Raw genomic sequence first — 24,464 nt, 5'->3', positions numbered from 1 at the left:
AAAATATTTCATAGCAGATCATTGAATATATCTCCATTAACAAGCAGATCATTGAGAGTTTTTAAACTCAAAAGTTTTTATAGCAGATCATTAAATATATATTCATTAGTAAGCAGATCATTGAATATTATCTCTATCATTAAGCAGATCATTGAATATATTTCCATCAATAAGCAGATCATTGAAAGTTTTTAAACTCAAAATTTTTCATAGCAGATCATTGAATATTATCTGCATCATTAAGCAGATTTTTAAACTCAAAAGTTTTCATTGCAGATCATTGAATATCTCCATCAATAAGCAGTCATTGAATATTATCTCCATCATTAAGCAGATCATTGATATATCTCCATCAATAAGCAGCAGATCATTGAGAGTTTTTAAACTCAAAAAATTTCTTAGCAGATCATTGAATATATCTTCATCATTAAGCAGATCATTGAATATATCTCTATCATTAAGCAGATCATTGAATATCATCATTAAGCAGATCATTGAGAGTTTTTGAACTCAAAATTTTTCATAGCAGATCATTGAATATTATCTTTATCATTAAGCAGATCATTGAATATATCTCCATCAATAAGCAGATCATTGAGAGTTTTTGAATTCAAAATTTTTCATAGCAGATCATTGAATATTATCTTTATCATTAAGCAGATCATTGAATATATCTCCATCAATAAGCAGATCATTGAGAGTTTTAAACTCAAAATTTTCATAGCAGATCATTGAGATCTTTTAAGCAGAATATTGAATCCTTATTATCATGCTGCCCAGCCAGCAATGAATAAAAGATAATCGCAGAGATCATGTGACAAGTCTTACTATGTTAAACACATGCTTAAGGACATATATCTCTGTTTCATTCACATTCTTAGGCAACAATACATGACAAGTGCTACTGTGTACACATGCTTGTCTTACTTGGGGACAGTTTACATGACAAGTCTTACCGTGATAAACACTTGCTTGTCTTACTTGGGGGCAATTTACATGACAAGTCTTACTGTGATAAACACTTGCTTGTCTTACTTGGGGGCAATTTACATGACAAGTCTTACTGTGATAAACACTTGCTTGCCTTACTTGGAGACAATTATATGACAAGTCTTACTGTGATAAACACATGCTTGCAGAAACTCTCTGTTAGCAAATAATGATAACAAGTCAGTTCACTGGAACCCCAATACCTGTTTTACTCCAAGGACCAAAGGAATAAGGCACTCAGGTTCTGTTGCTTGAGTAGACTCATCAATAAGTACCTATCAGAGAGGAACGGCATATCAGTTTCCATACAATTAAAGATGCTCAACATTAAGTAAATATTGCTAACCTGTTTAAATCGAAAGTTTGACAACCGAAGATCAGCAGCACCAACACACGTGCAGCATATGACATCAGCACTCTGGGTTATCTCACGTTCTGTTGGTCTTTTCAAGTTTTTGTATTTCTTATCATCACTGCTCGACAGCTCACCTAGTGATAATAAAATACAAAAAGCAAATAGTTTAAAAGCTATGATCACTTCAATTGTCACAGGGTGCAAGCACAACAAGAAAGTTCATCAGATCAATTACAAGAAACGGCAATAGAAATGTAAATGAAAATTTGAAGATGTCAACAAGTTGAAAATGCGGGACCTTGTTCATCTTTCAACTGCTGTAGCTTATGCAGCTCGCTCTTCTCAGATGTGTCCAAATGTCGTACCTGAAAGCAACCACTTATATGAATTATCTTCAAAAAAAGAAGATAAAAGGGACAGAATGAATCAGAGAGTTACAGCGTGTCACCACGTTTACTAACCTGGTAGTGAAGGGTTAAATGCTCTACAGGAGAACTTACAGCCTCCCTTGATTTTGCACAAAGGCGAACAACCTGACATCATAGTAGGAAGATTCAAAAGAAGCAGTATAACCTTTTATAGATAAACTGGACCGCGGAGGTTCAAGAGTTTACCTTTAAACCAGTAGCACTAATTTTTCCAGCTAGTTGGTCTACAGCAACATTACTTGGGGCACAAACGAGAACCTGTCATGCAGTAATAATAAATATCTGGTAGTCAACTTACAAAAAGCATCTTAAGGGGGTCGATAAAAAACAGCTTTACCTGTCCCTGGCCTGTTTTTCCATGTGATACACAATTGCTGCAGAAGTTACAGTTTTACCCGTGCCAGGCGGACCTTGGATCAAGCTGATGGGCTTCTGAAGGACACTTTTTGCCGCATTAACCTGCTCAATGATACGATAGAACCTGTTATAAATCCGTTTTATAGATAACAGACATTAATTACTCATTTTGTTACCAAAGTAAATGGGCTCCAAAACGATTCTGAAAGTTCCAAGAAGACAGTTACGAGAAACATTCTTTGTGAACTTGAAAGCAATTGATTACCAGGTACCCCAAAACGTCTAGGTAGTGTGTTATGAACCATCTGCGCCTCAACTTCATGTCCGAGCAACTGATGGTAAATATAACTTCAAAGAATACAAACAGAGTGATTTAGTGGTTAAATTAGCATGAAGTGACAAACGGACACGCACCAAGAAGGAGATAGGCTTTCCGTTGACGAACTTACCCACTCACACTTGTTTCATATACCGCAAAGTTCTTCATTGCTCCCTGCATTCGATCAAAGCTTGTACTTTTCCAAACAAAATCAACACTGAATCCATGGTTCACGTCAATCGGAACTCCCTGCAGACGAGTAAGTAAAATTGAACATATCTCTACATGTTGATGTCAAGAGCAAAGCTAACTAACAATGGAATTAAACAGACCTGATTAGCTCGGAGTTCAAGAGCAACCTCCTCTTGTGCCGTTAGCTTGATCTGGAGGATTTTTTAAAATCGTTAAGGACCTAAACACTATATCAATTACAGGATCCACCCTACTAACAGAACAAATATTGTGTAAACCTAACAAAACCGAGAAAGAGGTATACCACATGTCCAACTGATTGCCAGGCTGGATGAGCAGCATCTCCTGAGTAGCGCAGACGTAGTTCATCACCCGGCACCAATCGTAATTCATTTTCCTCCTGCATCAAAAGTTCAAATCGGGAAATGTTCTAATCAAATCGGGAACTGTGAGGTTTTCCTTGCTTTGAGACTCTTTCATCATCTACAGCAGAATCAAGATGATAAGCCCCAACATAACAAGTATAAATGGGACATGAAAAATAATCCCCAAAAAACCTATGAATTACTAAATACACACCTTCTCATAGTCTGCTTCAAGCTTGATTAGAGGTGCAAACACATTTTGATACTGAACCACCAGAAAGGATAAGTGTAAAGAATAATACTAAGACTGACTACATCCAGTAATTTGGCATGATGAACTTGCGGTTTCTCTAACAAAGAGTTACTTTTTTTTTTCCATATAAGGCTGAGAAAATATATACCTGATATGCATCTTCATACTTAGGTTGAACAGGCTGAGGTTCATCGTCTACACCAGGTTTTTCAAAGTCTTCAAGAGTAGCATCCGGATTTGTCTTCCATAATTCCTCTATCTTGTTTATTTGCTGTGCGCTAATTTGGCATGCCCGCAGCTGTTCCTGCTCTGATGGGACCTGTAAAACAAGAGTTAATAATAGCTCTCACATGAGCATGTCTTGAAAAGAAGAAAAATGCAAGGACAGAAACTAACCTTAACAAGCCAGGGGAGGAAACACCTATCGTCAATCAAGGGACACCACTGACTTAGGTCCCAGTTCATATTTAAACAAGGATCTCTACAGAGAAGGACGACGACACTGTCTGTCTTTGCTGAGATGAAACCGAGGAGAAAGACATTTCGACACCCACAGTTGTAGCATTCAAGAATTGTTTCCCCTAGTGGACTGTCTCTATGGAGACAAACTTCCTTGTGTTTAGCTCGAACCTTAAAAATAACCAACAGAAGGAAATATTGTTTAGAAGGGTAAATTCATCGCAATTACAGAATATCTCATAACAATGATGCAGTAAACAAACCAAACTAGATACATAATACCACCAGCCTTAACCACAACACGTCCATAAAATGAATTCCACAAAGGAAGGACGAGAAAGAAAAAAACAGATTACTAACCAGATGATTCACAATATGCGAGCCCGAGGTGTTCCCCCTTGAATTGCAGAACCACTTTCTACAGGAAGCCACATTACACCTAACCACACAAGCAGGGTTCGAGATACCACAATACTTACAAGCGTGCTCCGTGAAATCATTCTGACCATAATCGAAACCATCATCATCTCCAGTCTCCTCGAAGTTCAAATTTCCGATACCAGCGGCCAATGCATCAACCTGACTACTACTACTAACACCACCACGTCCCGCTTTTGCACCATTTCCGGCACCGGCAGAGAGGGAAGAAGGAGACGAAGCCTCGGAATGATGATCCACGGCAGCTCCTCCTCCACCACGATTGGAAGCGTCAGCAATGGAAATAGAATCAGACCAAAACTATGACCTCTGCACCAGCATAGAAAAGTAAGTAAAGGTCAAGTTCGGTTTCAATTAGGAGAGAAGCAGCCAATGTATTAATTTAGTTAGATATACATATATGAATTAGAAACATGAAGGAAAAGAAATAGGATAATATAGGACCCGATAATATATTAGCCAAATAAGACCTCATTAAACTACAACTTGCAATTTTTTGTAAGGTTGTTACAGGAAATTATGTAAGACATTAAACGAGACACTAAAAAGGAAACCACCAAGATACTTGAAATAAGAGAAAAACATGATATTCACCTGCACAACACGCATACACTTGGGAGCTCGCTCTCAAAGGAGCTGACTATTCGAATGCATCTTTTGGTTATCTCAGCAATTGCATCAACTCCCTGAACTCTCCCAGCTGCAATGGCATTGCGATTGCTATCCACGAACTTCTCTCTTTCAACCATATTCACACAATATTTGCAGGACCACCTCTCACTCGGAAGGCTTGGGAGAGAAGCACATACTAGATAAACCAAAACAGACAGATTAGAAGTTGACGCTCCAAAAACTTTTTAAAAGGAGCAATAGGAGAATTCTATCAAAGAAACATAGAGAAAATGGCAGATATTAAACCTGTATGATATGATCTTGGACAGGTATCACAACATAAGAGCTCGCCTCCATCTCTACAGATACTGCAAAGGTCATCATTTTCACGGATGGAAAACCTCTGGTCCATGGATAGTGCTACTGATAGTTCATGAAGAGAGACCCCATTGGTTGTATAAATGTGCTGAAACCTGATCATCAACAGAAGATGAACTAGTTGAAACAACAATTTCTCTGTGACTCACACAATTAATGATCTTAAGGATCCACAACTTGTACGCGTAGCTTCAGTATAATCCTTGATCTCTTGTATTACAGCAAATTATTATACTAAGTTACTCAAGTTTAATTATATCAGAATTGGAGATTAAAAAGAAGTAGTAGAACAGGTATAGACCCATTACTATTACAGCATAAATATGAAAATAGTTGAAAGGAACTTACGGCTTCCGACGAATTGCACAGCCAGCATGGGCCTCAAACAATGAAGGACTGACCTGTGCCATAAACATAATAAAGGCTGCTTCAGAGCCCTATATACTTTAATGCCAGGAAAGCTAGTTTGATGTTAGAGAGAACTTACCACTTTGTTGCAACAAGAACAATGTATCCCAAATCCCTTCTTATAGCCAACAAGCAATTTCTGCACAATGATCAAAATGGTTAAAGAAGAATAAGTTACAAAACGGGATGGAAAAAAAGCCGATTTCCATGTAGATCTAACCTTTCCAGCAAGGAAATAACCCACTTCGGTACCATCTGGCAGTATATCATCCTCAAAAACAAGTTTGCGCAGCCGCACATCCCTTTCAAAATGACAAAAGATAGACTGAGAACTAATATAAGTATGACAGACGGAAAGGAAGGCGACAATCTAGCACTAGACCATAGATGCATTGGAAAAGTGTTGTCACACTTATAACAACACTACTCACTTTCTGGTTAGTCTCCCTTGGCTGTTGCTTTTGATTGAACTGGATTTTGACTCGCTCAGAATAGTTCCTGGAACCACACCTGGCTTGGGTGACCTGTGGAACTCCAAGATAAATTTAGCTTAGCCAATAACCCCAATGTACAACTAAAGAGTATATGGCACAGTTCCAATATTACATTCTATTTAATCATTTTCTAGAATGATAATGGCAAATTGTGAGCTAATTATAATATAAAAGGCAGCAGAAACACAAAATGCAACAAGATAAATTTAGCTTAGCCAATAACCCCAATGTACAACTAAAGAGTATATGGCACAGTTCCAATATTACATTCTATTTAATCATTTTCTAGAATGATAATGGCAAATTGTGAGCTAATTATAATATAAAAGGCAGCAGAAACACAAAATGCAACAAGATAAATTTAGCTTAGCCAATAACCCCAATGTACAACTAAAGAGTATATGGCACAGTTCCAATATTACATTCTATTTAATCATTTTCTAGAATGATAATGGCAAATTGTGAGCTAATTATAATATAAAAGGCAGCAGAAACACAAAATGCAACAAAATAAAATTAGGAAGCACAACCATCAAAGAAATGGCACCATCCACATAACAATAATACTCACTTTCTAGTTAGTTTTTCTCACCTGTTACTTTGGCGAGGACTGGATTTTGACCCACTAAGGATAGTTTTTGGAGCCACACTTGGCCTAGACGAACTGTTGAAAATTGGGAACAGAATTAAAATCAATCAATTAGATAAAGGTTAACATATTTATTGGTGTATTAGATATATCCGGAAATAAAGTTATGCATGTTAGTACTTATAGAATTCTACATAAACAACCATATAATAGAGGATGTACAGCTCGTAATCCACATTACTTATTTAGAAAATCATTATTCCTGAGTTATACATTTTACTTTCCACCCAGTCTGAAAAACTAACTGAAAAGGATAATTGTATGCCCATCTTAATTTCACATGATTCAACTGCAAAGAAAAGGTTGTTGCGATAAATAAAGACAGATAAGCCATACCCGTTAAGAGCATCATTTGCTTTAGAAGGACTGTTATAGATTTCTAACTCCTTAGCCTCCAAACACGATTTGCACAAAACTAATGAGTTTGTATCACAAGGCTCAACCATTGGACCTGCAATCATTTGGATGTAACCAGTCTATTCTTTATAAAGAGAAAAAGAAACAAGTGAAAGCAGTCTGTATAATATTTGCACAAACCAATGAACCAATCAGTAACCTTGGCAATTCAAACACAGGCTAGATTTCCTTAAAGTTGGTCCAACTACCACACGAAGTTTTTCTTCTAGTGTAGCCAAGGGATTTTGCTTGCATGCATTCATGACATCACGAAGTGTGAATCCAGACTCCAGTAAGATATATTCAGGTGGGCGCTTGTTTGTGCTAGAAGCAGTCTTAGTGTAAAGAATAATACTAAGACTGACTACATCCAGTAATTTGGCATGATGAACTTGCGGTTTCTCTAACAAAGAGTTACTTTTTTTTTTCCATATAAGGCTGAGAAAATCTATACCTGATATGCATCTTCATACTTAGGTTGAACAGGCTGAGGTTCATCGTCTACACCAGGTTTTTCAAGGTCTTCAAGAGTAGCATCCGGATTTGTCTTCCATAATTCCTCTATCTTGTTTATTTGCTGTGCGCTAATTTGGCGTGCCCGCAGCTGTTCCTGCTCTGATGGGACATGTAAAAAAAAGAGTTAATAATAGCTCTCACATGAGCATGTCTTGAAAAGAAGAAAAATGCAAGGACAGAAACTAACCTTAACAAGCCAGGGGAGGAAACACCTATCGTCAATCAAGGGACACCACTGACTTAGGTCCCAGTTCATATCCTTGAGGGCATTAACATGTAAACAAGGATCTCTACAGAGAAGGACGACGACACTGTCTGTCTTTAATGAGATGAAACCGAGGAGAAAGACATTTCGACACCCACAGTTGTAGCATTCAAGAATTGTTTCCCCTAGTGGACTGTCTCTATGGAGACAAACTTCCTTGTGTTTAGCTCGAACCTTAAAAATAACCAACAGAAGGAAATATTGTTTAGAAGGGTAAATTCATCGCAATTACAGAATATCTCATAACAATGGTTCAGTAAACAAAGCAAACTAGATACATAATACCACCAGCCTTAACCACAACACGTCCATAAAATGAATTCCACAAAGGAAGGACGAGAAAGAAAAACACAGATTACTAACCAGATGATTCACAATATGCGAGCCCGAGGTGTTCCCCCTTGAATTGCAGAACCACTTTCTACAGGAAGCCACATTACACCTAAGCACACAAGCAGGGTTCGAGATACCACAATACTTACAAGCGTGCTCCGTGAAATCATTCTGACCATAATCGAAACCATCATCATCTCCAGTCTCCTCCAAGTTCAAATTTCCGATACCAGCGGCCAATGCATCAACCTGACTACTACTACTAACACCACCACGTCCCGATTTTGCACCATTACCGGCACCGGCAGAGAGGGAAGAAGGAGACGAAGCCTCGGAATGATGATCCGCGGCAGCTCCTCCTCCACCACGATCGGAAGCGTCAGCGATGGAAATAGAATCAGATGGGGTAGGCCATGCCGTCGGTGATCCAAACTCCGGGTAATCAAACTCCGAATCACCTTGAGTATCGAATTCCAAAAAGTTATACGCGTCGGCCACCGTGTCAGGCTGCGATACGGTGTCAAAGAGATCGCTCTGTTGAGAATCCATTAGAAAAGATCGTCTCGCTCTTTGACTCGTCTCTTCTTCAATTGCTTTTTTGATTTGAAACCCTAATTTGTAACAAAAACAAAAAAACAAAGATCAAACCTTTGAAAGAACTTGATACGATAAAATAAAAGAGGGCTTTTGGAATTGCGAAATTTGAAGAATTGTAGAAACTATGTAACCTGAAACGAAAGATTTACGAACATTAGGAAAAAAAACATACTCACGAAATCAAAACCCTAAAGAGAGGAAACACAAAATCGCGAAAAAGGGGTTTTTTTTTCTTCTTTTAAAATTCAATTGCAGAATCAACATACAAATTCAAATTCATGAGAGAGGTTTCTGAATCTATTGAAAAAAGAAAGAAAGAAAGAAAAAGAGAAGTCTAAATCCAAGTTTCTGTAGAGAGATTTCGAAATTCTAAGAACACACAATCGAAAGAAGGCTCCGCCCTGTATGTATATGCCATAAAACAAACCCCAAATAATTTCAGAAGAACAAAACCTTGAAGACGATGAAGAATTGAAGATGGTGCTCGAAGCATCTTCTCCTCCGCTCCGAAGAGGAAAAAAAGAAGAAGAAAGAATTGAGATTTTGATGACCGTTGTGAAGAATTTACAAAGAGAGACGGTCTGTGGTGATCTCTCTCTCTCTCGCTTATCTTTTATTTTTTATGTATTGGTGGGGGCTTAAATGAACTTATAGCCCAGCCCATATCTTCATTCTAAGCCCTTATTAAAACGGCGCACATTACTGCGTTATGATATGTTTGCTTGTTTTTGTATAGAGGTATAAACCGATCGCTTATTAAACGATCGCTCTGTTGAGAATCCATTAGAAAAGAATCTGGGGAGAAATCAAGCTCCCTGGTTACGATCATGTCGCTCTTTGACTCGTCTCTTCTTCAATTGCTTTTTTTTCTTTCTCCAGTACGAAGTACGAACGAGAGAGTTAGGGCTAGTTGAAAACGGACCCTTACAACAAGAAAAAAGAAAAAGTTTAGAGAGAAGAAGAAAGAGGGGCGCGTGGGAAAGAAGAAAAAAAAACATAATAAGGTGTGCGTTGTTTACACGCGCCGTGGTCTATGTGTTATTATGGGCTTCACGTTTTGGGCCCTTTCCAGTGAGGTTAACAATTAGGGGATGTTATTGAATAATGGATTTTAAAAGAATTTGATGTATTTTGAAATCCAGCGTTATTCAATTTGGTATTTGAAAAAGTACATTAAAATTTGTTGTTATTGGATTTAATATTTGTTGGATGATTTTAAATCACTTACAAAATTGCTGTTATTCTATTTTCAATAGATTTTGTTTCACTTTAGATTTTAAAGTATTTTACATCCAAAACATGAACAAAGACAATCCTAACAATTTTTAAGTATTTCATCTCTCACACTTTTCATAAATATTTCTCCCGATCGATAACATCTAGTCATTTCGTCATTGTCGTCATCATCGTTCTTGGTCTTCGTCGTCATCATCGTCTTCGTCTTTGTCGTCATCATCGTCATCACCGTCATAACCGTCGTCATCATCGTCATCACCGTCATAACCGTCATCATCATCGTCATCACCGTCATAACCGTCATCATCGTCATCATGTTCAGTTGAACTTGCCATCCTTAGTTCATCGACGGTATGGGAGATCATTGGAGCTCTGCATCAGTTCATCGACGGTATCATTTAAGAATACGTATAGATCATTGATTAAGAATACATATAGATCATTGGAGCTCTGCATCAACTTTAATATCAAGTATCATTTAACAATACGTATAGATCAGTAGAGAGGAAGCGTACGTCAATCACGACTGTCCAATTTGCCATTCTTCCAGCTGGCACCATTTATGTGATCTTCACCATGCATAGGGAAGAGAGGAAGCGTACGTCGATGTTCCTTACAACACAATTTATAGATAAGTAATATTTTTTATTTACCTTCAACATTAAAAAAAAAAAAGTCCATTAGTAGTAACTTTCAAATCCATCAGTTATGCTTTTCAAATCCACCTATAATGACATCAAATCCTCGTCTAATGCATTAGAAATCTATTGAACTTTAAAATCCACTAATAATTCAAATCCATTAAAAACCTCCATCCAATAACACCCTCTTAAATTTTAGTCCGACACGGTGGCCGAACTAGAGTAAAAGTGGTAGAGTTTGATTACTCAGATGCAGATTCACAAAAGAACTCGTTCCCTCGTAGATTAGTGAACCAAAATATCCATGAAGTGCCCTCTCCATCAGACATACTAACAATTTATCTATATTTCCACAAAACAATTCATCAGTCACATCAAAACTTCAGAGACTTAAATAAATGAATTTAATTAGAAAGAAGACTTTTGATTAGAAACCTTAATTTTTAACAAAAAAAAAAAAGATCAAACCCTTGAAAGAACTCCATACGATAAAATAAAAGAGGGCTTTTGATTTGCAAAATTTGAAGACTTGTAGAAACTATGAACCTGAAAACAAAAGGTTTCGTATTTTGAAATCAAATGCAATTACGAAAGCAAAACCCTAATTAGATTAGAGAAAACACAAATCGCGAAAAGGAGGTTTTTTCTTTTATAATTCAATTGCAGAATCAATATACAAATTCAAATTAATGAGAGGTTTCTGAATCGATTGAAATAAAAAAAAAAAAAAAAAAGATATTTTTGAATCTTACATAGAGAGATTTTGAAATCTAAGAACACAAAATCAAACAATCAAAAGAGAGATTTATATATGGAATAAACATAAAATCACTAAAAATATCCTAAATAAAAAAAGCGAAGATAATCAAACAAAACCTGGCGATGATGAAGATGGTGTTCGAAGAAACTCAGTATCACCGTTCCAAAGAAAGAAAAAGATAGATTTTGATGAGAATGACAGAAACGTACATCGCACATTGCTTTGAACAATACCAATATCGCAAAGACCGTTGTGAGATACGACACAAAGACGGTGATAGTCTCGCTTTTTTATATTTTCTTATTAGACTTTAAATGTACATATAGCTCAACCCAGCCCATATATTCATTGATTCTCTTTTTTTCCTCTTATTATCTTTTTTTATTTTTTTTTAACCAAAAACTTTTAAAAAATAATAATAATCTCTTTTTCTTTCTGTCTGTGTAACAAAACAGAGAGAGAGGGGTAGTTGCGAAACGCAAGAGAAACCAAAAAAGATTCGAACAAAACGCAAAAACCCTAAGAAGAGCTCACGGTATTATAATCGCCGTCGATTTCTCAATCCCTCACCGGCGATTCTCACGCCGGTGAAACGTGTACCATTATTAGCCTGTAATAGATAGATAGATAGATAGAGATTTGTTTAGGTAAATTTTTTTTAGAAGAATCATGTATAGAGAAAGAGGTACGGCGAATTCGAGACCTGAGGTTGTGGATCGTAAACGGATCAACGACGCTCTCGAACGGCCTTCTCCGTCAACGTCTCGTCAAGTTAACGGTAAAGGCAAAGGAACCGTCACGGCGGCGACGGCGAGCTCCGTTTTGATGGGGAAGAAGCAGCAGCAGCAGTCGAATGATAGCCATAGTAGAGATTCGCGTTCTGCTTCTCTCTCTAAGAACAATAATGTTTCTGACGGTTAGTTTCGTTTTTTTGCCTTCTTCTGCATTTGGAATTTTGTTGTTTTTGGTTTGATTAGGAGACTTTTAACCTAGCTTTCCTGATTTGGGAATTCAAGTTTTGATATTGTAGAGATAGAGATATTGGAATTGTACTCATTACAATGAGCTGAATCCAGCAAATTCATTTGTTTAAGTCTCTGTAGTTTTTTGATGTGACTGATGAGTTGTTTTGTAAAAATATAGATGAATCAGATACAGATAGTGAGGAATCAGATGTTAGTGGGTCTGATGGAGAGGACACTTCATGGATATCTTGGTTCTGTAATTTACGAGGGAACGAGTTCTTTTGTGAAGTTGATGACGATTACATTCAAGATGACTTCAACTTGTGTGGACTCAGCAGTCTAGTTCCTTACTACGAGTACGCTCTTGATTTGATCTTGGATGTTGAATCTTCTCACGGTAAGTTTGTTTAATGCTTGTTTATGTCAATTCAGTTTTAGTTTTTGTTGCGGCCTAGCTCTAGGGACAGAATCTGCATTTAGGAATAGTAGTGAAACCAATATGGGTTTTGCTTTTACGATTATGTCTCTTGAATGTTTGATATGGATTGGGTCGGTAACAGGAGAGATGTTTACAGAGGAACAGAATGAGTTGATCGAGTCAGCTGCTGAGATGCTTTATGGACTGATTCATGCTCGTTACATATTGACAAGCAAAGGGTTGGCTGCTATGGTAAACAAATCTTTCAACCCATTTGCATATCTTAAACATCACCCGCTTGATTCTTCTATTTATTTGCAGTTAGACAAGTATAAAAATTATGACTTTGGAAGATGCCCAAGAGTTTATTGCTGTGGCCAACCTTGTCTTCCGGTTGGCCAATCCGATTTACCTCGATCTAGCACAGTGAAGATATATTGCCCAAAATGTGAAGATATTTATTACCCACGATCGAAGTATCAAGGCAGTATCCTTTTTCTCCACACATTCACTTTTTGCTGATACATATTTATGAATGCAGTTCTGAAAAATCTGAAGTTGGATTCGTAATGCATAAAGAAATTATTATGTTGAGTTTATATAGATCTTGCAGGTGTTATCTTTTTTGGGTTTTTCCTTAAAACGATAAACAGACATTGATGGAGCTTACTTTGGGACAACGTTTCCACATCTGTTCTTGATGACTTATGGGCATCTGAAACCACCAAAGGCAACACAAAACTATGTTCAAAGAGTGTTTGGGTTCAAATTACACAAACCGTGAAGGAAGTTTCAAAGACAAAACCCATGAAACAAAAAGCATTGTAATCACCGAAGGGCAAAGGTGAAGAGAGCTGTCATGGCTTTATTTGTCTTGAGGTACATACTCATTAGAAGCAATCAAGAAGCATGGTTAGAAGAAAGAAAAAAAACCAAAATCTTTTGATGAGTTTGTTAAACTTGAACCTGTATTTTTCTACGTTTTCCTTCTTATTAATGTTATATCTGATATCAGAGAATTAATCATGTCATCAAATTGCTCTCTTTTAGCTATATTATAGATTTCACAACTCTCTCTCTCTAAAATTTTCTCTGCCTTCTCTCTAAGCTTTCTTAAGCTTTTGTAAAACTTTGCAGGAATTATTAACGCCGTCCCTTTGATAGGGCTTTAAGAACTTCTCTCTCAAAAAGGGATTGTCTCTAATTGAGCAGAGCTTCCGTCCGAAGATTTCTCCTTGTTCTGTCGGCTTTGAGTATCACATCTCTCTCTCTCTTCTATTAGCTGTTCTGGGTCTCAATACTTCGTGTTCACAAAACCAGAAGATTGCTGAGTCAGTACATCTGTAGCTCTTCATAGCTTTGATTTGGTGCTATGGTCTCTTCTAAAGGTGTAGAAATGGATCTAGATAAAGCAATTTACGAGATGTCATTAGAAGACAAACCTCTAGTTCTTTCTGATCAAGCGAAATTCTGTTCTATGGAAAAGAATTACTGTAGTATTCTGGGCAGGTTCTTAAATCCTAGTAATCAGAGGATGTCTAATTGGATATTAGATATGCCCAGAATCTGGAGGATTCAGAATAGAGTTCGTGGTGTGGCTTTATCTCAGGAAAAATTCCAGTTTTTTTTCAAATCAGAGGATGATTTAGAGGATATCCTAAAAGCAGGAGTCTGGACACAAGATGAGTGGTGTGTCGTAATGGAAAGATGGAGTGTAAAACCATCAACTGATCATCTAATGTTTCTTCCAGTCTGGATCCGTCTGAGAAATATTCCGGTAAATTACTACACAAAGGAGACAATTCAGGAAATAGCGGAATGTGCCGGTAAAGTGTTACAGGTGCTGTTTGACTCTGAAAAATCTCAAGCTCAAGACTATGTGCGAGTTAGAGTTCTACTTGATGTCAGAAAGCCTCTAAGAAATTCAAAGGAAGTTCAACTTCCGTCTGGAGAACTAGTTTTAATAAGCTTTGATTATGAAAGGATCCGAAAAAGATGTTTTCAGTGTCAAAGGTTGACACATGAAAAAACTGTATGTCCTTTTAATTACTCATCAGAGGTAGGAAATCATCCATCCACATCAAAGAGCTTGGATAAGCAGAAAGGTTTGCTAATTCATGAATCAGATCATGATGTTTCTCAACAAGCTCCTCCTAAACTGCTAGCTGATGCTTTAAAAGAACCTTCATTTCAGAATCAGTTAGTCTCTTTGAAGAAAAAGAATGATGATATCTTTTCAGGATTTTCAGATGTTTCCTTTTTCTCGGGATGTAACCCTGGTGTTTTTGAAGCTAGTTCATCGGGATTAAGTGTCAAACAGAAAAACCCTCAAAAAAGAAAATCTCCTTGCATCAAAAAAGACAAAGCAACAAAGGATATGGTTGAAGAACAAAAGGTTAGTACTAATGAAAAGCAGCCGGATAAAGTTTGTAAGAGGAAAACTCTGATAGTAAGAAATACGTCATACAAATGCCTTAAGCTTGACAAAAACACGGTGGTTCCAGAGGAACCGCCGATGTATGAGTAAGGCATATTAAGTTGGAATTGTCAAGGTTTGAGGAATCCTTGGACAATTCGACATCTAAAGGAAATGAGAAAGGATCACTTCCCAGATATAATATTCCTCATGGAAACTCAAAATTTTGACGATTTTGTTTTAAAGATCTTCAGGGAGCTTGGTTATGATAGAGCCTATACAGTGCAACCAGAGGGTAACAGTGGAGGTTTAGCTATTTTTTGGAAAAATCAACTAGATATTAAATTTCTTTTTGGGGACAAGAACTTGCTAGATTTACAAATCTCTTCAGGTAAAAAAAGATGGTTTATTTCCTGTGTCTATGGAAATCCGGTTTCACATCTTAGACCTTTGTTATGGGAAAGAATAAGTGAGTTTGGTGTTGATAGAAAAGAGGCTTGGTGTATGATAGGCGATTTTAATGATATCCTTTCTAATAAGGATAAGTTAGGTGGTCCACTTAGACCATTATCATCTTTCAGAAATTTTAAAAAGATGCTAAGCTTATGTGATATGCAAGAAGTTGGCAAGTCTGGAAACAGTTTTACTTGGGCAGGAACAAGAAATCATCAGTGGATTCAATGCAAGCTTGATAGATGTTTTGGAAATTCAGCTTGGTTTGCAATGTTCCCTAATTCTCATCAATGGTTTCTTGAGAAACTAGGTTCAGATCATCGTCCAGTTTTGGTGAAATTCATCAATGATCAAGAATGGATACGAAAGCAATTCTGTTTTGATAAAAGAATGGCAAATGATCCTTCTCTGATGAAGGTTATTCAAGATTCCTGGAATACTGAAAGGTCAGATGATAAACATTCATCCATGTTTAGTATGGCAGAGTGTAGAAAAGCTATCAGTAAGTGGAAAAGATCAGCGGATTGTAATACTAAAGCAAGGATTCAGAGGTTGAGAAATGAGTTAGACGATCAGGTCAGTCGCATGTACCCCTGTTGGCAAAGAGTTAATGCTATAAAAGAACAGTTGAGTATTGCTTTTCATGATGAAGAAATTTATTGGAGGCAAAAGAGCTCAGAAAAATGGTTACTAGATGGTGATAAAAATACCCAATTTTTTCACGCATCAGTTAAATCTAAACAGATTGGAAACTCTTTGAAGTTCTTACTGGATGAGACTGGAGTAGAGCGATATTTAAACAAAGAAAAAGGACAGATTGCTTCTTCTTTTTTTACAAAGCTATTTACAACTTCGTCTCCAATCAATCTGAGTTCTTATTTGGAGGGGTTTCAGCCTAGAGTCACAACATCAATGAATCAAGATCTACTTAAGGATGTCACTGAACAGGAGATATACAATGCAGTCTTCTCTATTAATAGTGAAAAGTCTCCGGGTCCTGATGGTTTTACAGGACTTTTCTTTCAGAAATACTGGTCAGTGGTGAAAGCTCAGGTTATAAAGGAGATTCTGGGATTCTTTAACACAGGAACTCTGTCTAAAGGCTGGAATCATACTAATCTTTGCTTAATACCAAAGATTCCAAATCCTCAGAGAATGACAGAAGTAAGACCAATAAGTCTATGCTCGGTTTTGTATAAAATAATCTCCAAAATTATTTCAAGCAGATTGAAATTGCATCTTCCAGATATTGTATCTCCAACACAATCTGCATATGTGGCTGAAAGGTTAGTATCTGATAACATTTTAGTTGCTCATGAAATAATGCATAGCTTAAGAACCAATGATCAGATTGCCAGAGAGTTCATGGCCTTCAAAACTGACATGTCCAAAGCATATGATAGAGTAGAATGGACTTTTTTGGAGGAAATTCTCATAGCTTTAGGTTTTGATAAGAAGTGGATAGCTTGGATCATGAGCTGTGTTACAACTGTAACTTATTCAGTGTTGATTAATGGACAATCACGTGAATTCATTAAACCAGGAAGAGGCATTAGACAAGGAGATCCTCTATCTCCTCTTCTCTTTGTTCTATGTACGGAAGCTCTGATTCATCTACTAAATCAAGCACAAAAAACAGGAAAAGCTACAGGCATCAGTTTCAACAATACAGGTCCGTCAGTGAATCACCTTCTTTTTGCCGATGATACTCTATTAATATGCAAGGCTAATAGAGAGGAATGTGATGAGATTATGTTGTGTTTATCTAAGTATGAGAGATTATCAGGTCAGATGATAAACTTAGATAAATCAACAATTACTTTTGGAGTGAATGTAAAAACAGAGATTAAGAACTGGGTTAAGATGAAGTCGGGTATATTAATGGAGGGTGGAACAGGGAAATATCTTGGCTTGCCAGAATGTCTAAGTGGCTCGAAGCATCAGTTGTTTGGGTTTATCAAAGACAAACTTTTAGCAAAAATGAATGGATGGTATGCAAAAATACTTTCTCAAGGAGGAAAAGACATTCTGTTAAATTCTATAGCAATAGCTCTCCCAGTGTATGCTATGACATGTTTTAAACTGCCTGTTGGTCTTTGTAAAAATCTGACAAGCGTGATGATGGATTTCTGGTGGAATAATTTTCAGAATACAAAGAAAATTCATTGGTTAAGCTGGCAGAAATTATCTATGCCTAAGAAACTAGGAGGAATTGGTTTCAAAGATCTCCAATGTTTTAATCAAGCTCTTTTAGCTAAACAAGCATGGAGATTACTTAATGACAAGAACAGTCTCTTCTCGCAAATCTTCAAAAGTAGGTATTTCTCCAACACAAATTTTCTCAATGCCACTTACGGAACTCGTCCTTCGTATGCTTGGAGAAGCATCCTTCATGGGAGAGATCTGCTAAATGAAGGTTTAAAGAGTGTCATTGGCAATGGTAAGAAAACTAGTGTATGGATAGATAAATGGATCTTCGATGGGAAGTCTAGAAGAGCTTTAAGTCTTCACTCCTTAGTGAATATTGACATGAAAGTTTCTCATCTTATAGATCCTTTCACTAGAAATTGGAATTTGACTAGACTGAAAGAATTGTTTCCTGAAGAAGAGATAAAAATCATTTCCAAACAAAGACCATGGGTTTCTCAAGAAGATTCTGTTTGTTGGGCAAAAACAAATAGTGGTAGGTACTCTGTAAAGTCTGGTTATGATCTAAGCAGTAGAAAAGTTCATCAAAACCTCTACAAAACTGCTGAAACAAAACCTTCATTAAGTCCACTGTTCGAAACTCTTTGGAAAATTAAGACTGTTCCAAAAGTTAAAGTTTTTATGTGGAAAGCCTTGAGAGGAGCTCTTGCAGTTGAAGAAAGGCTCAAGACCAGAAACATACATGAAAAGAATGGCTGCCAATTGTGTGAAGAAGAAACTGAAACAGTCAATCATATTCTATTTCAGTGTCCATTAGCAAGACAAGTATGGGCCTTATCCAATGTACCATATCCAGTGCAAGGTTTTGGTAACTCAATCTATGCCAACATGAATCATTTGATTCAAATATCGCAAGTGAAAACCACTCCGCGGAATATAAGATTTGTCTACCCTTGGATCTTATGGATTCTATGGAAAAATAGAAACAAGATGTTATTTGAAGGAGAAGGATCTTGGGCAAATAAAATAGTGGACAAGGCGTTTGAAGATGCTCACGCATGGTGGATAGCTCAAAACAATGAAACTCACAAGGAGCAAAATAAATCTCATCAAAATGTTTGGACCGCTCCATTGATCGGAGATCTTAAATGCAACATTGGATTTGCTTGGTCTAGGAAAAAATCTTTATCAGGTGCATCATGGGTGGTCAGAGATTCAAATGGAAAAGTCTTAATTCATAGTCGAAGAGCATATACTCAGGTACATTCTCTTACTGAAGCTAAATTAAAAAGCTGGACATGGGCTTTAGATAGCATGAATAGGCATCATCTACAGAGAGTTACTTTTGGAGCATCCTCTTTTGAGATCATTCAAGCTCTCCATAAACCGAAAGATTGGCCAGCTATGATAGGTCATATTGCCGAGTTGTTAAGCTTTACAAAAGATAAATCCAATTGGTTTATGGTAATGGAACCTCCAAGCTGTAACAGAGGAGCGTTTGAAATAGCAAATAGTGTAATAAAAGGATTACGTTTACAATCCTATGTTGCTAGTGGTCATCCTCAATGGCTATCAGAGTTATTTGCTAAAGAGTGTGTTTTTTTGAAAAAAACGAAGACTGGATATAAACACGAGAGTATCACACGCTGGGTGTGACCTGAAGTTGAAGTAGAAGGTTACAGTTTTCATCCTTGACTTTCTAAGATCAGTCAAAGTCGGTTGTGACAGAAGGTAACTTCAGAATCAGGAATGGTATCTCCACTTAAAAATTACCTAGAGTGAAAGGTTTGTTTTTTGTCCTCTTTGCTGGCAGCTTGCATGAAGAGGTTGTTTTCATAATATTATCCTCTGTTTTCTCCTTGATAAGATTTAGTCTTGTTGACTGTTATTTTATCAATGTGAAAATTTCTACGCTATCTCCTTAGGTTTTTAACCTTTTCTTCTTTTAACTTCTTACAATATCTTTCTATTATCTCCATAAAACTTTCCTTATATCTATTAGCAAACCTTCCTCTTAAGTATCCCCTTAATTTTCTTATATCTCTACTACTTATATACCCTTTTAGTTAACCTTTCTACCCAATACTTCCCTTCTCTCTCTCTTTTCTACCTCAGTCTTCTCCTCATCTGTTTTTTTTCTTTTTAAATACCTTTTCATGGCTGATGAGATGTGGAATGAAATTCACAACTTGGTTTTGGGACGTGATGATCCAGAAATACTCATCCCTCATTCTGCATATGCAGCAGCTATAACTCGTAACAGGCTAAGTCTGATAGCTAGACCACTGAATCCAAGTGTTCAGAATTTTCAGACTGTGATATCCTCCTTACCAAGGTCGTGGGGTCTAGCTTCACAAGTTCATGGAAGAGTTCTGGATGGTACTTTTATTCAGTTTCTTTTTCAATCAGAAGTTGATCTTATCTCAGTGCAGAGAAGAGAACCATGGATTTTCAATAATTGGTTTGTTGCTGTCCAAAGATGGGAGGACTTTCCAAGCTTAGATTTTCTAACAACTATCGATCTCTGGGTTCAAATTCGTGGCATCCCATTACCATATGTCTCTGATGAGACAGTCGTGCTTATAGCGGAAAGACTTGGAGAAATAGTGACAGTGGATTTTCATGAAGCAACAGCGACTCAGATAGCTTGTATCAGAGTAAGAATCAGGTTTGGAATTACTGATTGTCTACGTTTCTTTCGAAGAATCAGGTTTAGATCTGGAGAAACAGCAATGATACGCTTTCAGTATGAGCGTCTGAGAAGAATTTGTAGTAACTGTTACAGAATGACTCACCATAGGATTCAGTGTCCGTTCCTTCAGCGTATCCCGATTAATAGAGTCAACCCTGCAATTTCCGAAAGACTTGATCAGAATAGAGTGGTTCAGAATGATGAGTTAAACAGGGATGATATCAATTCACAATCCCATATATCAGATACATCATTTCCAGCACCAAGGTCTCAACCTCCAAGAGTGGAAACTCCTCCTCTTAATCCAGAGGAAATAGCAGCAGCTTCGCCTTACTTTCCAGAGTTCAAAGCTGAAAATATTCAACATTTTGCAGTACCAATACCAAAAAGGGTATCAAGTATCAGAGTACAATCCTCAAACTGCTCTAATGTGACTCCATTTAATGATCATGAAAGCACTGCAAAAGAGATAAAAAATGCAGGAATTGGACAAACATCTAAATTTGAAGTAGGAGAGTCATCGAAACATCCAAGATCAGAGATAGCTAAAGATAAAGAAAGAAAACAAAAGCAAAAGATACAAGAGTACAAAGATGGAGGAATTCAGATACCTCCGAAGAAGAGATAAAGACACTCTACAATCACTGTCAAGGTTTTTTGGGAACCTGCGGTATCTTCGAAGCAGGAATAGTAGAAAGTTAGTTTACTTTTCAAGCATGGTTTGCATTTTTTGAATCCTGCCTATCTACAGCAGAAGGAAGATGAAGAAATGGCCGCAGATCAGTCTACTGATCTCTGTTTCATCTTTTAGCTTAATCGGTTTGTTTACCAATCTATAAGTAACTTTAGAAGAAAAAAGGCGTTGGCCACTTTGAGTTATGCAACAATGAGATTATCTTTCTTCATGTGATAATCCAAACTTTGTAATAGGTGAAAAGTAGAAGCTTCCACAGCTGTAATTTTGGTTCATGTTATATAAAATCAGACTTGGTGGAAAAAAAAAAAAAGCTATTTATTTATCATGGGTGCCCATGGAACTGTAATAAAATATTGTCAGATCTACGCGTGTCCTGATTGGGATCAACGGACAAATGGTTATTTTTGAGTTTTGTATAGTCTTGTTGAGTCTTGTAGGTGTTAACTTTTGTGGGGTTTTTCTTAAAATGATGAAAAGACATTGATGGAGCTTAGTAGCTTACTTTGGGACGACGGTTCAACATTTATTTATGCATGTCAAGCCACCAAACCAAAGGCAACACAAAAACTGTATAATTCAAAGAGTGTTTGTGTTCAAATTACACAAGCCATGAAGGAAATTTAGAGACAAATTATTGTGATGTTGTGACGTAAGAGGACGTATAATTAAGGATGACGTATCGTTGCTGATGAAATAAATTATTATCTTTGGACGAGTTAGGTGTTCCAAACTTCCAATGAAATAAATAATTAAATAAAAGAAACATTTAGAGAAGTCACTTATTTGAGTAAGTAAGTACGTAATGGAGAAAATATTGCCCACCTTTCTTGCCATCTTTAATAGAATATTTTTTCAAGCCACTATATCGTTTGTGGTTGTAAATGACATTAATCATACAAAAAGTTTGATAACCTATTAGATATTTGCATTCTACTTTTATTTATTTATGAAAATATCAGTTTAGAAAATAGGATTGAGATACCCATTTATAGATATTTTTGGATACTAAACACTCCTTTCTTAGGATAGAAATTTCCACGAACAAAAGTTGGAGAACGACTAATGGTCCATTAATTTGAGGGAAACTTTGGCATATTTTCGTGGAAGAAACGACTCAAAATTAAATAGATATATCCCTATATAGACTAATATTTATGGAGCTAAAAAGATTTTCTTCTTCACATTGACGAAAAAGACTAATGAAATATATTGTAGATGTAACTGAATATCTTTGGTAAGTAGCATATATGATCGTTATAAATCCTAAAATAGTTAAATGAGTAAAAAGATTCATATCAACGATCAATTTGATTCCGTATATTGTTGACTAAACTTAAGGAAAACAAATAAATGACCAGTGTCGTGCCTAGGGATCTAGAGACCTAAGGCAAATATTGAAGATTGTGGACATTTTTTTTCGTATAAGAAAAAAACAGAAAAAAATGCATCTAAGCTTAAAATTTGAAAAAACAAACTTTAAAAGGCATTGTAAATAGAAAAAGCGTCTAATAAATGTATAAGTAATAGTATATTTGTAGAATGTAGTTTTGGAATATTGACCACTCACAAGGTAAAACAGTGTGAAATATTAAGATAATTTCTATAAATTTGTTATATTTTAGTGTGGTGTGAGGCACTTGCTTTTTTTCTATAAGGGTAGGCACGGCCTGTAAATGACATAAGATTATTTATGTGGTTATAAGCACCGTTGATTGTTGATTATAGGGGAGGACACATGGCCTCTCCATCAAACCTACCCGTTTTGCGTATATATAGAGTAGGCTGAGTAGATAGAGAGTGAGAGACGATTCCATTTCAAGTTTCATTACAAAAAGATGAGCCACGCCCGCGGAAGCTCCTCGGAGAACAGTATATTTTTTACCTTTAGCGTATATGTGATTAAGATACATTAAATTTTTGGTCTTTGATTCTAAGTAGGGTTATTATATTGATCTCCGTTTCATTACAAATTTATCGTTCTAGTGTTTTTCCATAGTTACTCATAGACTTTTTTATTCTCAAATTTTCTATTATATATTCTCAATTTTTCTTTCTTTTATCAAATCATAGAGATAAAAGTGTGTTTGGTTTCAAAGTATATGTATTAGAAAATACACAACAGCATTTTTGTATAGAACAAATTAAATATAGAGTTGTAGAAGGATACTTGTTATGTAAAAATGGGGATAGTAATATTTAATATTCTATATTAAAGTTGTTAATTAATCATGATGACTCCAATCAAACTTATTTCTAGTTCCCCGTAGCTCCAACCCTGCAGTCGGAGTTGTGGAGCCTCGAGGTCGTTCCCAGACAGCAGAGCCTGCTCCCAGGAGAGCGGAACCTGCTCCTCATGCCAGAAGAGCAGGTCATGCTTCCGCCCAGAGAACGGACATCGTAAGAGTTGAGAAGCGTCCTCATCGGGGCTACGTTGCAGTTGGAGTTGAGCAGGTCGAAGATGCCTTTGCTGAACATCGTGTGCTACAGAGGAAGCTGGAGGCTATGGTTTCTAAGGAGCTTAAAGCTGAGGTTCGTTTTGAACAAGTTAAGAGCCAGCTTCGTCGTGCAGGAAGGACATTTGCTCAAGGTTCGCTTCCGTTTGAACCAAGTGATCATCATAGTGATCAGCATTATCTCGATCAGAGAGGGATCGTTCGAGTCAGACGTGGTTCTCGTGAAGCCACCGTTTCAGTCCGCTATGATGAGCTCCAAGCTGCCTTGGTTCGCCTTAGCATGACAAGAGCGGAACTCGAAAAGGCAACTTTTCGTGAGCGTGAATTGCGGATTAATATTGAACAAGCTGAGAATCAGCTTCGTCGTGTGGGAATCAGACCTTCTCAAGGTTTGCTTCCATCCACCGCACCGACGACCCGCGGAAGCAGCAGATAGCCACCGTTGGCTCATTATAGATGCACTTTCTATTTTTTTTCCTTGTCTTCCAAGTTGTAGTAATAAAAAAACTTCTCTTTTGCTCTTACAAGTTGTGATCTTTTTAAAACTCTTGTACTTGTCTTCTTCTAAGTTGTAATATTACGTTTGATAGATTATACTATAAACATGTCATTGTACTTTGGTTCCAACAATAAATCGTAGTTTGTAGTCATTGTTTTCAATTTGTTTGTATAAATGTGAGTGTGAAAGTTTGATCTTCTGGTTTTTCGTCAATAACAGATCGAAATTCACTCAAGAACATCACCAATGAAACGAGTTCCCCTTGAATCAACAATGGATAGT

General features: G+C 36.8%; 5 protein-coding genes, 1 long non-coding RNA gene and 1 pseudogene across 12 annotated transcripts; 4 read left to right on the top strand and 3 right to left on the bottom strand.

Annotated features, from left to right (window-relative positions):
* Positions 1-830: 830 nt before the first annotated feature.
* Positions 831-6,843, bottom strand: LOC104771987 (regulator of nonsense transcripts 1 homolog). The gene is made up of 22 exons (XM_087504156.1): positions 6,818-6,843; positions 6,641-6,712; positions 5,986-6,078; positions 5,775-5,856; positions 5,634-5,693; positions 5,495-5,547; positions 5,075-5,241; positions 4,768-4,964; positions 4,079-4,456; positions 3,656-3,889; positions 3,408-3,578; positions 3,221-3,271; positions 2,946-3,041; positions 2,782-2,832; positions 2,580-2,698; positions 2,307-2,478; positions 2,111-2,232; positions 1,960-2,031; positions 1,807-1,878; positions 1,644-1,710; positions 1,337-1,479; positions 831-1,265 (listed from the first exon to the last, which is right to left on the bottom strand). Exons 1-18 carry the CDS (start codon positions 6,841-6,843, stop codon positions 1,998-2,000), a joined length of 2,178 nt encoding a protein of 725 aa, XP_087360282.1. The 3' UTR covers positions 831-1,265; positions 1,337-1,479; positions 1,644-1,710; positions 1,807-1,878; positions 1,960-1,997.
* On the bottom strand, positions 4,330-9,778 carry LOC104771990 (regulator of nonsense transcripts 1 homolog). 3 transcript variants are annotated; one of them, XM_087504813.1, is made up of 13 exons: positions 9,258-9,754; positions 8,238-8,818; positions 7,797-8,048; positions 7,548-7,703; positions 7,034-7,148; positions 6,641-6,712; positions 5,986-6,078; positions 5,775-5,856; positions 5,634-5,693; positions 5,495-5,547; positions 5,075-5,241; positions 4,751-4,964; positions 4,330-4,465 (listed from the first exon to the last, which is right to left on the bottom strand). In XM_087504813.1, exons 1-5 carry the CDS (start codon positions 9,295-9,297, stop codon positions 7,113-7,115), a joined length of 1,065 nt encoding a protein of 354 aa, XP_087360939.1. In that variant the 5' UTR covers positions 9,298-9,754; the 3' UTR covers positions 4,330-4,465; positions 4,751-4,964; positions 5,075-5,241; positions 5,495-5,547; positions 5,634-5,693; positions 5,775-5,856; positions 5,986-6,078; positions 6,641-6,712; positions 7,034-7,112. The 3 variants fall into 3 exon arrangements, with proteins under 3 accessions (XP_087360939.1, XP_087360938.1, XP_087360941.1); XM_087504812.1 differs by lacking the exons at positions 4,330-4,465; positions 4,751-4,964; positions 5,075-5,241; positions 5,495-5,547 and adding an exon at positions 7,254-7,457; XM_087504815.1 differs by lacking the exons at positions 4,330-4,465; positions 4,751-4,964; positions 5,075-5,241; ... (4 more) ...; positions 6,641-6,712; positions 7,034-7,148 and having other exon boundaries at positions 7,663-7,708; positions 9,258-9,778.
* Positions 9,779-10,024: 246 nt separating this feature from the next.
* Positions 10,025-11,700, bottom strand: LOC104771986 (uncharacterized). Its single transcript, XR_015592744.1, has 4 exons — positions 11,558-11,700; positions 10,928-11,023; positions 10,556-10,652; positions 10,025-10,412 (listed from the first exon to the last, which is right to left on the bottom strand). It is a non-coding gene; the product is annotated as an uncharacterized LOC104771986 (long non-coding RNA).
* LOC104771985 (casein kinase II subunit beta-1) lies at positions 11,694-15,165 on the top strand. Of its 4 annotated transcripts, none has more exons than XR_015592743.1 (6): positions 11,694-12,357; positions 12,585-12,803; positions 12,982-13,076; positions 13,146-13,311; positions 13,478-13,703; positions 13,962-15,165. XR_015592743.1 is itself a non-coding variant. In XM_010496621.3 (5 exons), exons 1-5 carry the CDS (start codon positions 12,111-12,113, stop codon positions 13,606-13,608), a joined length of 858 nt encoding a protein of 285 aa, XP_010494923.1. In that variant the 5' UTR covers positions 11,694-12,110; the 3' UTR covers positions 13,609-13,894. The 4 variants fall into 4 exon arrangements, 2 of the variants coding, with proteins under 2 accessions (XP_010494923.1, XP_010494922.1); XR_015592742.1 differs by having other exon boundaries at positions 11,722-12,357; positions 12,967-13,076; XM_010496621.3 differs by lacking the exon at positions 13,962-15,165 and having other exon boundaries at positions 13,478-13,894.
* LOC109131403 (uncharacterized) lies at positions 14,197-17,854 on the top strand. The gene has a single exon (XM_019242382.2). The coding sequence runs from the start codon at positions 14,197-14,199 to the stop codon at positions 15,349-15,351; it is 1,155 nt and encodes a 384-aa protein (XP_019097927.2). The 3' UTR covers positions 15,352-17,854.
* A 2,143-nt stretch (positions 17,855-19,997) lies between these two features.
* Positions 19,998-21,610, top strand: LOC104771984 (uncharacterized protein At4g02000 pseudogene; annotated as a pseudogene). The gene has a single exon (XR_015592741.1). The product of XR_015592741.1 is annotated as an uncharacterized protein At4g02000 pseudogene (transcript).
* Positions 21,611-22,910: 1,300 nt separating this feature from the next.
* LOC104771983 (uncharacterized) lies at positions 22,911-24,333 on the top strand. Its single transcript, XM_010496617.3, has 2 exons — positions 22,911-23,099; positions 23,488-24,333. Exons 1-2 carry the CDS (start codon positions 23,066-23,068, stop codon positions 24,117-24,119), a joined length of 666 nt encoding a protein of 221 aa, XP_010494919.1. The 5' UTR covers positions 22,911-23,065; the 3' UTR covers positions 24,120-24,333.
* The last annotated feature ends 131 nt before the right edge of the window (positions 24,334-24,464 follow it).

This window comes from Camelina sativa, chromosome 20 (genome assembly GCF_030686135.1).
Source record: "Camelina sativa cultivar CO46 ecotype springtype chromosome 20, ASM3068613v1".
NCBI classification, from domain to species: Eukaryota; Viridiplantae; Streptophyta; class Magnoliopsida; order Brassicales; family Brassicaceae; genus Camelina; species Camelina sativa.
This window is presented reverse-complemented; position numbering and strand designations above follow the sequence as displayed.

Coding starts and splice junctions, on each gene's coding strand:
- LOC104771987 (XM_087504156.1), bottom strand. CDS start 6,843: ATGGTTGTTTATGTAGAATTCTATAA. Junction 2,479..2,579: donor TATGAAACAAGTGTGAGTGG/GTAAGTTCGTCA, acceptor TATTCTTTGAAG/TTATATTTACCATCAGTTGC. Junction 2,032..2,110: donor GAAAAACAGGCCAGGGACAG/GTAAAGCTGTTT, acceptor ACTGCATGACAG/GTTCTCGTTTGTGCCCCAAG.
- LOC104771990 (XM_087504812.1), bottom strand. CDS start 9,297: ATGCTTCGAGCACCATCTTCAATTCTTCATCGTCTTCAAG. Junction 7,704..7,796: donor TCCTCCCCTGGCTTGTTAAG/GTTAGTTTCTGT, acceptor CCATCAGAGCAG/GAACAGCTGCGGGCACGCCA. Junction 7,458..7,547: donor AGTATGAAGATGCATATCAG/GTATAGATTTTC, acceptor TACTGGATGTAG/TCAGTCTTAGTATTATTCTT.
- LOC104771985 (XM_010496620.3), top strand. CDS start 12,111: ATGTATAGAGAAAGAGGTACGGCGAATTCGAGACCTGAGGTTGTGGAT. Junction 12,358..12,584: donor GAACAATAATGTTTCTGACG/GTTAGTTTCGTT, acceptor GTAAAAATATAG/ATGAATCAGATACAGATAGT. Junction 13,077..13,145: donor GCAAAGGGTTGGCTGCTATG/GTAAACAAATCT, acceptor ATTTATTTGCAG/TTAGACAAGTATAAAAATTA.
- LOC109131403 (XM_019242382.2), top strand. CDS start 14,197: ATGGTCTCTTCTAAAGGTGTAGAAATGGATCTAGATAAAGCAATTTAC.
- LOC104771983 (XM_010496617.3), top strand. CDS start 23,066: ATGAGCCACGCCCGCGGAAGCTCCTCGGAGAACA. Junction 23,100..23,487: donor CGGAAGCTCCTCGGAGAACA/GTATATTTTTTA, acceptor ACTTATTTCTAG/TTCCCCGTAGCTCCAACCCT.